Source organism: Porites lutea, chromosome 2 (genome assembly GCF_958299795.1).
Source record: "Porites lutea chromosome 2, jaPorLute2.1, whole genome shotgun sequence".
In the NCBI taxonomy this organism is placed as follows: Eukaryota; Metazoa; Cnidaria; class Anthozoa; order Scleractinia; family Poritidae; genus Porites; species Porites lutea.
The window spans coordinates 2,924,940-2,939,463 of record NC_133202.1 but is presented as its reverse complement, the minus strand read 5'-3'; the positions used below and the strand labels follow the sequence as shown (position 1 = coordinate 2,939,463).

The following is a 14,524-nucleotide window of genomic DNA, read 5'->3' as shown; positions in this document are numbered from 1 at the left end:
CCTGGCGGCTTTTTAAATTCCATTTTCTAGAACGGTGAATTCACCGGTGTAGTTAGTGTTTGTGTGTGGGATATAGAAATAAATATTGTAATAAAAACTTATAAAAGCGGCTGTAAAGGACCTTGCACCAGCGGTTCTATCCTGGAGGTTGAGAACGAGACCGACTATGCCCGACGTCCCGTCCCGAGCGGCCGTCTCCCATATAGGATGCAGGGTACCAAAATGAGAACCCGTTTTCACGGATTCTGCAAAATGGTCAGACTTTTACAAGGAAATGGTTCTTTCAGTTTCTGGGAGTTTGAATTCAAGGTTTTCTAGAGGGCACCACCCGATTCTGTGTTTTTTAAAACACAATATATAGACATGGCTCTCTGAGGAGCTTGCACCCAGTTTGTTCCAACGCCTGGTCGCTGTTGTAAGTGTTTTGCCCCGGTAAGGGTTGAAATTGTGAACATCATGCAAGAGGCGTGCACGGGAGCCGCTACAAGCAATCGCGCACAGGCTTCATGCATGGTTACTTGCAATCAAGCGTTTTGGAAAACAAGTTTTGTATGCCGTTTCTTCCCTGCATGAAGGACACGATCGCAGGCTACAAGGATACATGCATGGTGTATCTGCTATATTTATCCAGGGTATGCCATGTATTTCGCAATTAATATCACACAAGGCGTTGTCTGATGTATTTTTAGAACACAGAACTAAAATTATCTACTCAAACAACGCGCCTTGCACGTACCGGACGTACCTTCCAGGCAGCCGTTTTCAAGCTACGTGCAAACGAACGAAACAACTCTCCTTGTTGGCCGTGGCTAAAATGTTTGACCGGTTTCAAACTTTGCGCAACTGCCAACAACACGCAACAACATGCAACAGAGTGAGCAAACGGACGCAACATGTAACATCCAATATTACTACGTCCATTTGCACTGGGCTTTAGCTTTGGGCTTCGGAAATTCGTCACGCGTTCGAAGCACTAGGAACGTGACGAACTCCCTAGGAAAGTCTGCCGGGCATGGGAAGCCGCCTGCGTTGGCGTTTGGCAGAGGAGTGTGAGAGAACGCGGCGCGCAACGGAGAAACGTGTCCCCCCCGACCGGTGCGCCCGTTCTTTCTTACGCCCATATTACCATGATTACACTGGAACCTTAAATTTTATGAAGGGCCAAGGGACTGGCAAAATGTGTTCGCTCTAACTAGGTTTCGTTATATCGCTATTCGTTTTCATATATTTTACTATAACTGGGGTAAAGAAAATCGTTCGTTATTCTGAGGACTTCTAGAGGCTTGTTTTCTAGGCAGGATATATACAGGGGAGGCAAACCTAATCAAGAATAAAGGGGAGGAGACTTTGCAATGCAGCTTAAAATGGGGAAAACGTACACAAGGTTGGACTGGCATGATATTGAAGTTTATTAATGACTCAAAGCTCGCCTCTGGGAGGAATATAACAAACTACAATACTATGAACGAACACGATACTGAACGCCGATTACTAACCAAAACAAACTCGGCGGTCTACAAATGAGTTACATTGGACTGAATAACCATTGGACATGAGACAGTTACGACGTTACAAATACTTATAAAATCTCATCTATTTAGTGACTGATTCCCTATCCATATTCACCTTACGAGGAGAAAATCTCCCAAATTCGCGAGTATCAGAAAAAGGAGAATAAGGAACCCAGTGTCACTGTACTGTAATTGTAAACATCACCAATTTTTTCAATTTTCCACGGAAGATTACAGCAACATTTATGGATCACGATAGTGATTCTGACTGTAGGCGTGTTCATCTCGGGAGAATTTTCATTTAGATAATGGAAATGAGGGCTACCTAACTTGAAATGTACAAAATCGAGTTAAACATTACATGAATATATTCGATAATAGATATATTACTAAAAAATCTTTTCTTCCTTGCGCAATCAACACAATCAATTCCTTACAAAGCCACCAGTTTCTTCGCGCTATATATCTTTTTTTTAAATTCAGGAGAAGTTGATCCTTACGAGACAGCTTTGAAAAATAGCACTGCTATAACTGAACAACAACTTAATCCGCGATTTTATTGAGCGGAATTTTCCTTTAGTAAAATAATGATTTGTAAACTAATTACACTTGCATTTTTGGAAGCACGAAATAATGCAAAACAACAGGACAAAGTTTAATTCTGTCGAAGAGAATGAGACGGGTAATCATTCTTGTGATCTCTATGAAGTTTGCATGATCGCGGGGGCTTTTCTTTCTCATCTGGCCGTATGTCTCGCAGTATGATGCAGTCTCTGTAGTACTGTTTTAAAATGTTGGCCGTTAGTCCTGAACGCTCTAGTTCTGTTAATCACTTCACGCCTCTGTTTTACGTCTGTGAAATTAAAAACACCATTTCAGAACATCGCAAGCAGAGGGAATAAAAGCTTAACCACGACTGGGGGAGAAAGGAGGTGATTCCACTCCATGACTGGGAGTACTCCCTGTATTTGCTCCGCCCAAAAGGGTTACCTTTTTAAGGCTTCAGGTATATGAAAGAGCAGGGATTTCACTTGTTGAAGTATATGAAACAGTATGGAAATCTGTTACATTCTTTTTTTTTATAAGAATATTGTTCTCCCCGGCCAGGCTGAATATTCTTATTTTTCCGCCGATTTTAGGCTGTAAATATTCTTGTATTATTCTTAACAATAGCTTATGACATTTCCGTTTTAGAATATATTAAGGTATCAATTATAGTTTTGTTAAATATAGTTAGCTAGTTTTGCCGTTTAAAGAAAGGAATAAATTGAAAACGTATATTTGTATTGTATTTACAGATTTTCACCACACGAAATTATATCCCAGCCTGGAGTTTATTCTTAAAGTATTCTTAAGATTTCGCAAATTTCAGCCTCGATATTCTTATAAAATATATTCTTATAGAAAAAAAAGAGTGTATTTCGGTCGGTAAAAGGAGCTACAAGAGTTAGCAGGCGCATTTTATGGCTGTGAAAAAGACAGGAAAACTTCCTGGTTTAGTGATTTCTTCATATTTAAAAGGTGATGGATTGACAGCAGTTAAAAGGGATGCAAAGTTCTAAACTAGGTATGTGAAAGGGGGAACCATTTGTCAATAGAGGGTCGCCAAAAAGGGTTCAATTTCTGCCAAAATGATATATATAAGGGTAAGGGGTTAAACCTCGAAAAAGAGCCTTCCACCTTCCACCTTTCTATATGAAAACTTCGTTGACTCCTCCCTCGGGTTCCATGATAGTACTGGTGAGTGCTGAGTTACTTCACATGAAGGGTTGTGTTAAGGACAATAGAGAGCTTTAGATTTGAAGACGAGAACGAGTACGAGTACGAGATTTAACTTGAAGAAAGACACCCCGGAAAGCTTCATTATACATTCTTTCACCAAAAAAGTTGGTACGGTTATTTATACTGAAGGAGGTTAAGCCCTCTCCCGATGACAAAATGATAAAACTTCTTACATTCGATGACTTGTTCCTGCCACTACGATATTCTCGCTAAACGCGTAGTAGAATGACGACGGCTACCACATTTTACCGCAAAACGACGTTGGTTTGCGTGCGTGCACTACTCAGTATTGAGAACATCTCGTATTCGTAGTCGTCCTCGTCTCAGAATCTAAAGCTCTCTATTAAGACGTTCCCTTACAACTATGAACTTGGTGATTTGCACTACAATCAATTAACGCAAAATATCAAAAGAGTTATTGTACAGATGCCTCTTACGTACTTTGAACACAAGTTTCTTGACATTGTTGTAGTGAGTCAAACTTGTTCTCATTGCCCAGACAGCTGTAGTACTTGAAAGCTTGGCACATGTTGGAAGCAGCGTCGAAATAATACTTAACAACTTCGGTGGTGCATTTGCTGTTCTTCCAGATACTTGCACAAATGGAAGCTGCATTTCCTGTGAATTGAGAAGAAACTTTAAGTGAAACTGTGAAAATTTAACTGATCGATTGGCCGAAAGTGAGGAGAAATAAAGACACAAGTCACTTCGGTTTCCGAGAAAGAAGTTACAATCAAATAAAGAAAAATTGAAAATGATACAAGTAAAATAAGTAAACCTATTTCAGGAAACGCTTTTACGTTTTGCAAAAAAATAAAAGCAAAGTAGCAAAAATAAAAACAGAAGAAGAATACAAGAAAAAAGGAGAAGGGTCTTCCCAATCTCAAGTCCCTAAACCACAGGAAATAGGAAGTGCAATTAGGAACACTGTACACATTATAACACAAGAAGAGAACATGATAGATAGTGCGGATTTCCGTCAAATAAGCTACCAAGCACGGTACTTAACTTTCACCTGGTGCTTTTCATTTTGCTACTGTACAAGGAGTTATTTGAATGCTGAACCTGCGAATACTAGAGTGTGAAGCTGGATAGGATTCATTACAAACTTCAATACTAGGATCAAACAAGTTATTACAAAATCATTTTTTACATTGTGTAATATTTGTTTTACGACTTCAAAAGATTACCCTAAACCAAACAACTATGCAAGATACTGAACGTTTAAAATGCTTTCCGGTTGTAATCTAGATATTTTTCTGTTACCGGTCTTTAGCGGTTTGAATTGGGTGCTATATCTAAACAGGATGGCTGAATTTTAGAGATTAGCCCTGGCTCTTCAGACTGTATTGGAGCTCTGAAGAGATGCTGTCTCAATCACAGGCAGCCCAAGCTCACGTCACGTGAAAGGATTAGATTAATTATTACCGGTGTGCGAGCCGGGACGTGACTGTTCAACGAAAGCGGTATTGGGTTACATGGCGGCCGTGAATTTATAAAGGATTTGTATGGGAATCCACGTTATAGATTTAGGAAGATAAATACTCGTAGAAATTCTCAATAAAAAACGTCTTACCTTATTTACATGGTGTGTTCTTGCTTGCTGTGTGGTTATTTTCCCGATCCGGTGCGATTTTAGCGATTTTTTTCATTTCTGAGTTTCCACCAGAAATGAAAAAAATCGCTAAAATCGCACCGGATCGGGAAAATAACCACACAGCAAGCAAGAACACACCATGTAAATAAGGTAAGACGTTTTTTATTGAGAATTTCTACGAGTATTTATCTTCCTAAATCTATAACGTTGATTCCCATACAAATCCTTTATAAATTCACGGCCGCCATGTAACCCAATACCGCTTTCGTTGAACAGTCACGTCCCGGCTCGCACACCGCTAATAATTAATCTAATCCTTTCACGTGACGTGAGCTTGGGCTGCCTGTGTCTCAATTGGATATGTTTTGATTGCAAAAAGGAAATGTCAGTAGTCTTTTATTGTGATCGCGGTGGTTCCTTTGTGCTATGATATACGTGATTCAGACCTACTGCCAAGCAAGAAATATCAAGAAAGGCCGTGAGATACTGCACGAAGTAAAAGATAGCTCATTCGGCGCTTGGCGGGGGCGAGGTCACTTAATCCCCGAGAATGTCCACGCGTCTCTGCCGGCGAAAAAGACGTTGGAAAGTCACGGCATTCCTACATGCAAACAAACAAAGACGAACAGATTGAACCACCAGCAAGTAATTAACTGTAATTTTCCAATCAAATGGGTTCAAAACGTCACCACATACAATTTCGTCCACAGAAGCGACAGCGAAAAGTCAGTGGAGATACAATATTAGTGACTGACAGTCAAACTGAAAGCCAATTAAAGCCATTAAGGCAATATTTAATAATTCCGGAGCTATCGAAAATTGATGTTGCACTTTGATTTCACAACCGCGCTGCAAGCCATCACGTCGGTTCATTAAAAATGACCGTTATCAAATGTTTAGCACGTATTGTTCACCCTTAGAAACGGTATTAACTATCATGATTAGTATAGTTAAAGTCGTTTTGACTAGCGATTATGATAATGATTATAATAAAAACGTTTTGACAGTATAAACGAGAGAAAAGTAACTACGTCTAGAAGAAATGCCCCGCCTAAACTCAAAATTATTTTCCGACGAATCACTTTGCGCCATTCTATAAAACATCACTGATTTTTGGGTTTCGTCCACCCAGAGCCTGTAATAGTGAAATCAGTGAGTTGCTTTACAAAAATAAAGGGTTTTAGTAGTCTTTCTGAGAAGCTCATACCAGCTAAGCTAAGGTTATCAGAGACCACGGTCCATCCGGATTTGGGAAAAAGACACTTTGTGGTTGTGCTTCCTGCACTAAAATTATTGTTATTCAATATTGTCGTCAGGTGAAAGTTTGTAATGCTTCATTTTCTAGTTCTTTATCCAAGACTGCTAGGATTTGCTTTATTTGCCACACAAATAATAGGAGACAAACAGCAATGCGACAACAAGTTGAATTTCTGCTATATTGTTTCAGGCCTCTATCGATTGACGACATTTTGTTTACTTGTTCTGCTCTTTTAATCTTGTCTCAAACTGGAAATCTCGCCACAATGCCATTTCCCTTGCAAAAATTTATCTGCTTTCATATCAATTTCGTACGAGACGAGCAGGCTCGGTCGACCGAAATGGTCCAGGCTCGTATCGGAAGCCCTTTTTTTGTTCTGCTCCATTGCAAGTAAATTGATTGCTCGCGACAAGTACATACAGAAGTCACTTGTCTATGTACGTGAACAAGTATTAACTTATAGTTGGTTTAGCTACGCAATTGTAGTCCCCTTAAAATCCCTTTTAATACTACGCAATACGCACAATTACCGGCGGTCTTCCATAGAGTAAATAGATATTGCTCAAGAGTTTGTGTGTGTTCAGTAAGTTCCAGACGCGTTTATTTGTTTGAGTTTTATTTCTTTTGTTGTTAGCCGAATGACGCAAAGGCAACATTGTACATTTTACCACACATTACGTAAGTAGACAATTTTCTGGTTGCCTAACTTCATTCTTAGGTCGGTAACCGCTACTCTTCAGAAACTGAATGGGCACCCGAAGCGGTGCTTTCCATTGCATCGGTAAAAGATTTATGGGCAACTTTTAAGACTAACCCAATTTACATAGAAAAATGTACTATTCACTCATGCAAAGAATTCTAGCTTCACTATGACTTAATATGGTCCATTGTATGCAGTATATCCACGCGTGTCATCAAGGGGAGATTGTGTACGTAACGGAAAAGACAGAGAAATTGCTGTTGTGGCACAATAACAGACAGAAAATAGCGAGCGGAGAACTTGGATGAATCAAGAGCAGCTTGCAAGTTAAAAACTCGAGCGCTTTTCTTCATTCCAATCAAAATACTTTCCTACGTTCATACCGCTATTTCTTGTGCGCGGGATCGCGAAAAAAAAAATTGCTGGAATACAGACTTAAGAGTTACAAGACTACAGAAAGTGGGCTGTATTTTTCACAAAGTGCAAGCAGTGTCAAAACGGGCTTGTGCAAGAAAATCGCTCGACGGATCACTACAAAAAAGCCGGCAGTGTTCTTCATATGAGCCAACAAAAACAAATTTAATCCTTAATGCTGTTGGCAGAAAAAGCTCCTTAAGAAATACCACTTCTGTATTATCAAAATGAAATGTTTGAGTGAAGGAATGTACTTATTTCTAGTGACCGCAAATTCAAATTTCGTGTCGAAGGACTGCCATTGTGTTCTTCAGTTGACATCTTATGTGTTCTAAGGTCCTTTTTCATTTTTTAAAATATCTCAGTGACAATTCATACTTTCACCACCAAATTTGTCGGTTCTCAGTTACGTAATTGCACATAAATGACTATTCAAACAAGAGGCAGGTAATATATAGAGTTACTAGCCTGAGGTGTTAGTATCATCAACTCGTTTACAGTGTGTCCGACGTTTAATTCAAATATATTACTGTATTAGTGCTGATATGTCTCTTGCGCGATGACGAGTTACCTCTGACTTTTGAGTCAAATTTACTTGCCCGGTTACTACTCTGTTGCGCAATGACGAGATACCTCATATGCACACAGAGATATGAAGTTCTGAATAAAGGATGAACGTTTATTTACTCTGTAGACGGAGCCATTGACTTTTTTTTTGAGAAAGTACCGTATGAACTTTACAGATTTGATAGTAGCTTAGGCTTTTTTTAATTTCTTTTCCATACTGATACGGTGTTCACGCTGTTCTACAAGGTTCGTGAAAAATCGCACGTTTTGTTACCAATTACCTTGGCACAAAAGCATCGATATCTAGTGATCCCTTCAATATCAAGAAGATTAGACAAAATAATCGAAATTGAGTTTAGAATGAAAATATCATCGACTTCGTATGTGAAAAATGCCATTCAATATTCACACATTCTCACAAGACGATTGCTCTGTTTATTGCAAAAGAGTAATCTACACTACTCATTCAACCAACTCCTTATTGACATTTCGTTTTGTCCTTGTTTCTCCAAAATGTTCATTTATATTATAATAACCTGTAGATTTTGTAGTCTGCCCGGCAGACTCAAAGAATCTCAGAGGGTACGGATAAGGTCCTCAATGACGTCATAATCCTCTTAACACCCCATTAGAAACAGTACGATTATTTTTAAATAAGAACTAAATGATCAACATAAGATCAACAAGATCAACAAAAAAGAATGCCTTAACACTTCAAAGTGTTTTTCTTGCTTAAGCCATAAAGCTTATCCTGTTCTTGCTTATTCAAAATTCCAGAGCTTTATGCACAATTCACCCAACCACAAAAGGGTAAAGTATCATTTCGAGAGCATTGGCACTTCAAAAATTTTATCAGTTGTGAAAATCGAGTAAAGTTTTCAACAACTTTTTTGGAATGGTTAAGCATACGAATTAGGGGAAAACTTCGTCAGGAATTGTCCTTAGAGAGCTATCATTGAGGGATTTGACATATTTCTTACAAAGAAAACGCAATGACAAAATCGTTTAGATGCCATGGCTTTAAGTTTGACTTCGTAAAAGATGTAAACCGCCGCTGGGACGATCACAACAGATCAGTTCAATACACGGCTTGACGTTTGGCAATTCAACAATCTGATCGGGCTATATACACATAATTTCACGCGCCTATTATGATATTACTGTATCTAGTAGCGTTAAGCACAACGGATCAATATCTAAAATTGCCGGAAACTGGGTCGAGTTAAAAAAAAAACCTATCGTTGGACTTTTGATAGTTTTTTTTAAAAAAACGGATGATAACCTTTAGAATTACTCCATAAGGGAAAGACGACTTGATCCCAGATAGGTTTTAACAATGGTCTCATTATAGATTTTGTCCACAGACTCAACCGTTTGAACTTTGTACAGCATGATAGACAGTACCACTGAAACGAACTACTTAGTACATCAGGGGCATCCAACGACGGTTTCCTCCTTAATACATTGAATTGAGAACACTTTTTAGGCTGTCCAGAGTGCTTTTAGAGCTGTAGAAATGCATTCTAAGTGGCGCTATGAAATTTGTATCTGTTCGGTCATCCTAGGGGAACTTGATTCATTTTTAAATTACAAGGGCTTCAGTTAACTAGTTTTATTATCCCGAACATTTTAGATACAATTTAACGTATTACGAAAGAGAGACGTCTCTGCCGCCGCCTCGTTAGCTCAATGGGATAAGCGCCGGTCTGCTGAGCGGGGGGCCGTAGGTTCAAACCCCGGCCGGACCAATACTCAGGGTCTTTAAATAACTGAGGAGAAAGTGCTGCTTTGTAATAACATCTGCAAACGGTTTGACTTTCTAGTCTTCTCGGATAAGGACGATAAACCGTAAGCCCCGTCTCACAAGCCCTTGCACTTGTAATGAAAAATCTGCGGGACGTTAAAGAACCCACACACTCTTCGTAAAGAGTAGGGCACGTAGTGCCCTGTGTAGTGGTCTATCTCACTTTCACACTCATGTATGGGGGCATCGTTACTCATTCCTTCATTACTTGTAAACTGCACCTTAAGCAGTCTGGCAAAGTCCCCCAACCAGTGTTGTAAATTATCCCTGAAAAGCGCTGAGGGGAGTGGATAATATGATGTTTACATTTACATTTACATCTCTCTCCAACACATTTTTGAGTCCGAAAATAAAGGTTTCCTTTCTCTACGAAGAATAGCCTAATTTCGGGAGTAAAATATGAAAAACTAATCTTAAGAAAATAGTAGGACATTTATTAGATAAAATTCGAAAATTGCACATGAATGGAACGGTCATCACAGAAAGCAGTCGTTGGGTGCCCCTAGTACATACATACATTTCTTCCATTAAAATGGCCACAAATAGCATTTCGTTCAGTTCAAACAACTTTCCACTTTGCCAGAGATGACTCAAAAGATGTGTTTTAATTTTTACCCTTCTGTTTCGGGTTTAAAGGAGGTTAAGTAAGAGCGGTTGTCCTCATTTGCGTTAATATTAAGATCATCGAAACAAAGTCAACCACTTCAGCCACCAATACACGAACATTAAATCAAAAATAGACACTACTCTTTTACTGTTATGTGTCACTATACTGACGCCACTGAGAGAGGAGGAAAAAAAGAAACACGAACGTATCTTACAAAAAGCATTTGGTCGGTTAATATGTCATAAAGAGAAAACACGCGAAAGTGAATGACAGCGCTGTGTTTCACAAAGAAACGACAAATCAACATGCTACGAATATACAAAATTCATTTACTTATGTCTCTTGTTTCGGCTGGTTCCCATGTCACCATACTTCATTCCTGTTGTGTGGAACAGTAAACTTAAAACGTTATAATTTACATTGCGTATTTCGCCTTTAATTTTCCGAGGCTGTTCAAACGAGGGAAACAAAAACACACGCACACAAGTTACACAATCATCTATCTTATGACAAAAAAAAAACTTCTCAAAAGAAGCGTTTCCGTTTTTAAAGTCCAATCATGCAAGGGGCGGTCTCCGCTAACTTACCCTTGGGGTAGCACACTAAGTTAGCAGTAGGGAAGATTTGATTAAAATACTCATTAAAATCCACAGAGTATTCATGAACATTTGCACGTTTTACTGCTCCAAAAACAACAGAGTATTGTGTTCTGTCAAAATGATTAAAAATTCAGTAACTATTACAAGCAAGGTCGACGTAGAATAAACCGCATCCGGTGTGAAAACCTCTGCTTTGTTGGCAGGAGCCCATGTTGTTGGTAAAAAGTTTGCTTGGTCTAAAAAGATCAAGGTGATAATAGTTTCCGCACTTGAGATAGTCTCCTTATGCCTTATTTGTATGCTTTAAACGAAACATCATGCCACTGCTAAAAAAAAAAAACGGTTAAATCGGCAAAGATGAACAAAATATTTGAGCTTTTGTCTTGCAGCCAAGGTGCTATTGCGTCATTGAAGTTGTTTGGTCATGTGACAGCAACCACACGACCAAAGTGCGACATGCACACGGAGACCACGTGTGTATTAGGATTTCGTGCCCGTTCAAAACCGTGCATTTTTGCATGAAAATGCTCTGAACATGAAGACATGAGAAGAAGCACGGCCACCATGACATGTACATCGGAAATAGTCACGTTTCGATTTTCCAGGTTGTATCCAAGTTTTCCCAAGACGATGAGTTCAAGGGTTTCTTTAAGGCCTAGAATATCGCCTAAAAATTCCCTTCAACACTCCTGAAAGCGAAAGGGGATGGTGGGGGATGGGGGGGGGGGGGGGGGGGGGTGTTAGAAAAAGCCTGCACATGTTTTGATTGTGTTCAAGATCTATATATGACGTTGAATTCTCTTTCATGGCACCAAACAGGCAAAACAGGTTATTGTGAAGAGAACAGGCTTAAACCAGTTAGTGAGAGAATTTCGGGAAACATAACTAAACTTAAACTCCGCGATTACCGTGAACTTCGAATTAGCTACGACACTTCAAAAGGATTTCATCCCCCGACTTAAATGTTCTCTTGCTCAAAGTTAGATCTAGGTACTGAATAAATAGAACTCTGTGAATGTACTGCTCAAGTGGGCGCATCATTGGACTTCAGATTCAAAAGCTAGAACCACCTTGTACAATATAATAAACAAAACCAATTGAGAAAGTACCACTCAGTTTCTTTAGTTTGAACGGTCTCTTAATACGGAAAAAAACTTTCAGAAATATTCCATGTCTCTATACTAAGACCGTGTTAAAATTACAGTAAAAATCAATGGCTCGTTAGGTTTTCGATGTTCCCTGCAACCAGAGGTCTCTCACGACGAGGCAAAAATGAGAGGAAGAAGAGAGACTTCCTTTGCCTCGCCATGAGAGACCTCTGTTCGCAGGGAATTTTCGACGGAGACGGCATTTTGAATTATACGGCGCGCGAAACCCACAATGGGCTTGGTATGTCTTCTCCCCAGCTTTTGCTCGCCTAATCATCCAAAATGGCGGCCTGAACGATCGAAAGAGAGGACTCGAAGAGTTTCAGCGCAGAAAAATAGAAGGAAAGCTCAGAAGCTGCATTATAATTGACTCTGGAAGAGAAAAGGAGGTGTAGCGAAACAAAAAGACACTGGTAACCGACACCCTTTTAATACATAATGATTCGATTTCACACCAAACAAACGAACATGAATGACCATGATACCGTTGTAAGAATAAATTGTGAATACCTACAAGTAAATCTAAGTTATTCCGCATTTATTGCCTTTTCGTTGAAATAAAAATGCCCGTAAACTTACTGCAAACATGAGTACAGTCTTCAAAGTTGGATGACGTGTTCCTGACAGAGCAACTTCTCTGTATGTCTGTTAGATAATTGAGACAGCCTGGGGTTAGACCAGATTTCTTGGAAGGCGAAAGTGCATCTTCTAATTCCGACAAACATGGACCATTATCCGGAGGAAGAGTACAGAGACTTCCTAAAATAATAATGAGGGACGTCTCTGCATTAGAAATATTTGCTGAATGTGATTAATTCATAAACCTAGAAATACAAAGACGAGTCTTATTAAATATATTTCTTTGAAAAACTCCCGTTAGTAAACCTTGCTTGCCCTACGTAAGGGAATGGGGGAAATTATTGCTTGTGGAATCCAGAATCCTGGGCTTTGGAATCCGGAATACAGCTCAAGGAATCCGGAATCCCACTAACGACTGAAATCCGAAATCCAAGTTCCTTTGACAAATAATCCGGAATCCACAACGTGGAATCAGGAATCCAAGACTGTCCTACATTCCCTTACATGGGGTGACTGTGCCAAAGCCCTGTGTTTAGAGCTTATCAACCAATTATCACTAATAAGGATCCCATGTTAGACTACGAGTAGACCCCATTTTTCTTCAGGGATAGTAGAGCGATCGAAATGCGAGCGCGCGTGAAAATCACCCCACGCAAGAAAGGCGAGACGCGGCGCGATTTTCACGCGCGCCCGCGTTTCGCTCGTTCTACTATCCCTGGGGAAAACTGGCGAGTACTAGTCTAATCCCATGTCTTCAACTTATTTGAAGACATGGGACATAAAGAAAGGTGGGGGCACTGGGATGCATGCATTAATGAGAAATCAGCGCACACAAGCGCGCGCGCGCAAAAATAACTTGTCGCGTATAAACTTGCGGCAATAGACCTCTTTAGCATGTATGTTTTGTTTTCCCAATGAAGGTCCCAGAGGAATTTGCCCCTTTGTCTTTTCATAACGTATGCGTACATATGCACGTAAATAAAACGAAATTTGAATGAAACAGTTATCTACAGTATTATTAGACCACTTAAATTGGGGAAAGAAACATACAAGCTAAAGAGGTCTATAGCTTCTGCGACTTTCGCGCGCTCGCGAGTCAAGCCTTATAGTAAGTATAAACTTACCAATACTACATCCAGGTCCTGAGTAGCCAGGAGCACATTCACAGGTGCCATTGTTACACGTTCCTCCGTTTAAGCAATCAGGCTGACAAGAAGCTGTGTAATAAAAGTCAGAGTATTTCATTAGATGATTACAGTCGAACCTCCATTAACAGGCCATCCTCGGGGTACCGGCAAGTGGTCGCTTAATGGAGTTTGGCCAGTTAATAGTGGTTTGTCATAAATTGGCATAATCTTTAGCAGAAACATCACTTTATTCGCACGAGGGGAGTAAGCATTACTGGTCCACAATCGGTCGCCACCTTCTATCTATAGGCTGTATTTTTCTTCATCAAACTAAGTGTATCAAGCACTTGATGGCCGCTTAATACAGGTCAGAACAATGGGAGAACTCTCGTTGGGACGGCCTAAAGGTGGCCGTGGCCGCTTAATAGAAGTTCAGTTTTCCAATCTTTTCTATAATTATTTCGGGACTTTTGATTATTGATTACTAGGGTGGCTGTTAAATGCAGGTTCAGCTGTATATTTAATAGAGAGTGACATAACTTCCCAGGGCGTGACGGAATCACCACAAATGGCGTGACCTGACCCAACCCATTAGGTAGAGTCTAGAGAAAATGATCTCATTTTCTCTTGGTAGAGTTATAAAGCCTGACAGGTTAAAATTTGAGTTCAAAATTACGGTTGCCATTTGTAATAGCGTGACGGCGCTAAAAATTCCACGAACAAGTATCTCTCTTGATGGTAGTGAAATAAAACACCTTACAACCAACCAATCAATCAATCAATCAATCAATCAATTCAGGCTATGTTCACACGAAAGCGGACAGCTTTTCG

At 39.8% G+C, this 14,524-nt stretch overlaps 1 protein-coding gene across 1 annotated transcript in view; it reads right to left on the bottom strand.

Moving 5' to 3' along the window:
- Positions 1 to 1,393: 1,393 nt before the first annotated feature.
- Positions 1,394 to 14,524, bottom strand: part of LOC140927412 (uncharacterized) — a 72,197-nt gene continuing 59,066 nt past the window's right edge. The window contains exons 73-76 of the mRNA XM_073377055.1: positions 13,691 to 13,783; positions 12,567 to 12,746; positions 3,735 to 3,911; positions 1,394 to 2,364 (exon numbers count right to left, since the gene is read on the bottom strand). Of these exons, the coding sequence (XP_073233156.1) occupies positions 2,249 to 2,364; positions 3,735 to 3,911; positions 12,567 to 12,746; positions 13,691 to 13,783 (566 nt within the window). The 3' untranslated portion in view covers positions 1,394 to 2,248. The remainder of the gene's footprint in view (positions 2,365 to 3,734; positions 3,912 to 12,566; positions 12,747 to 13,690; positions 13,784 to 14,524) is intronic.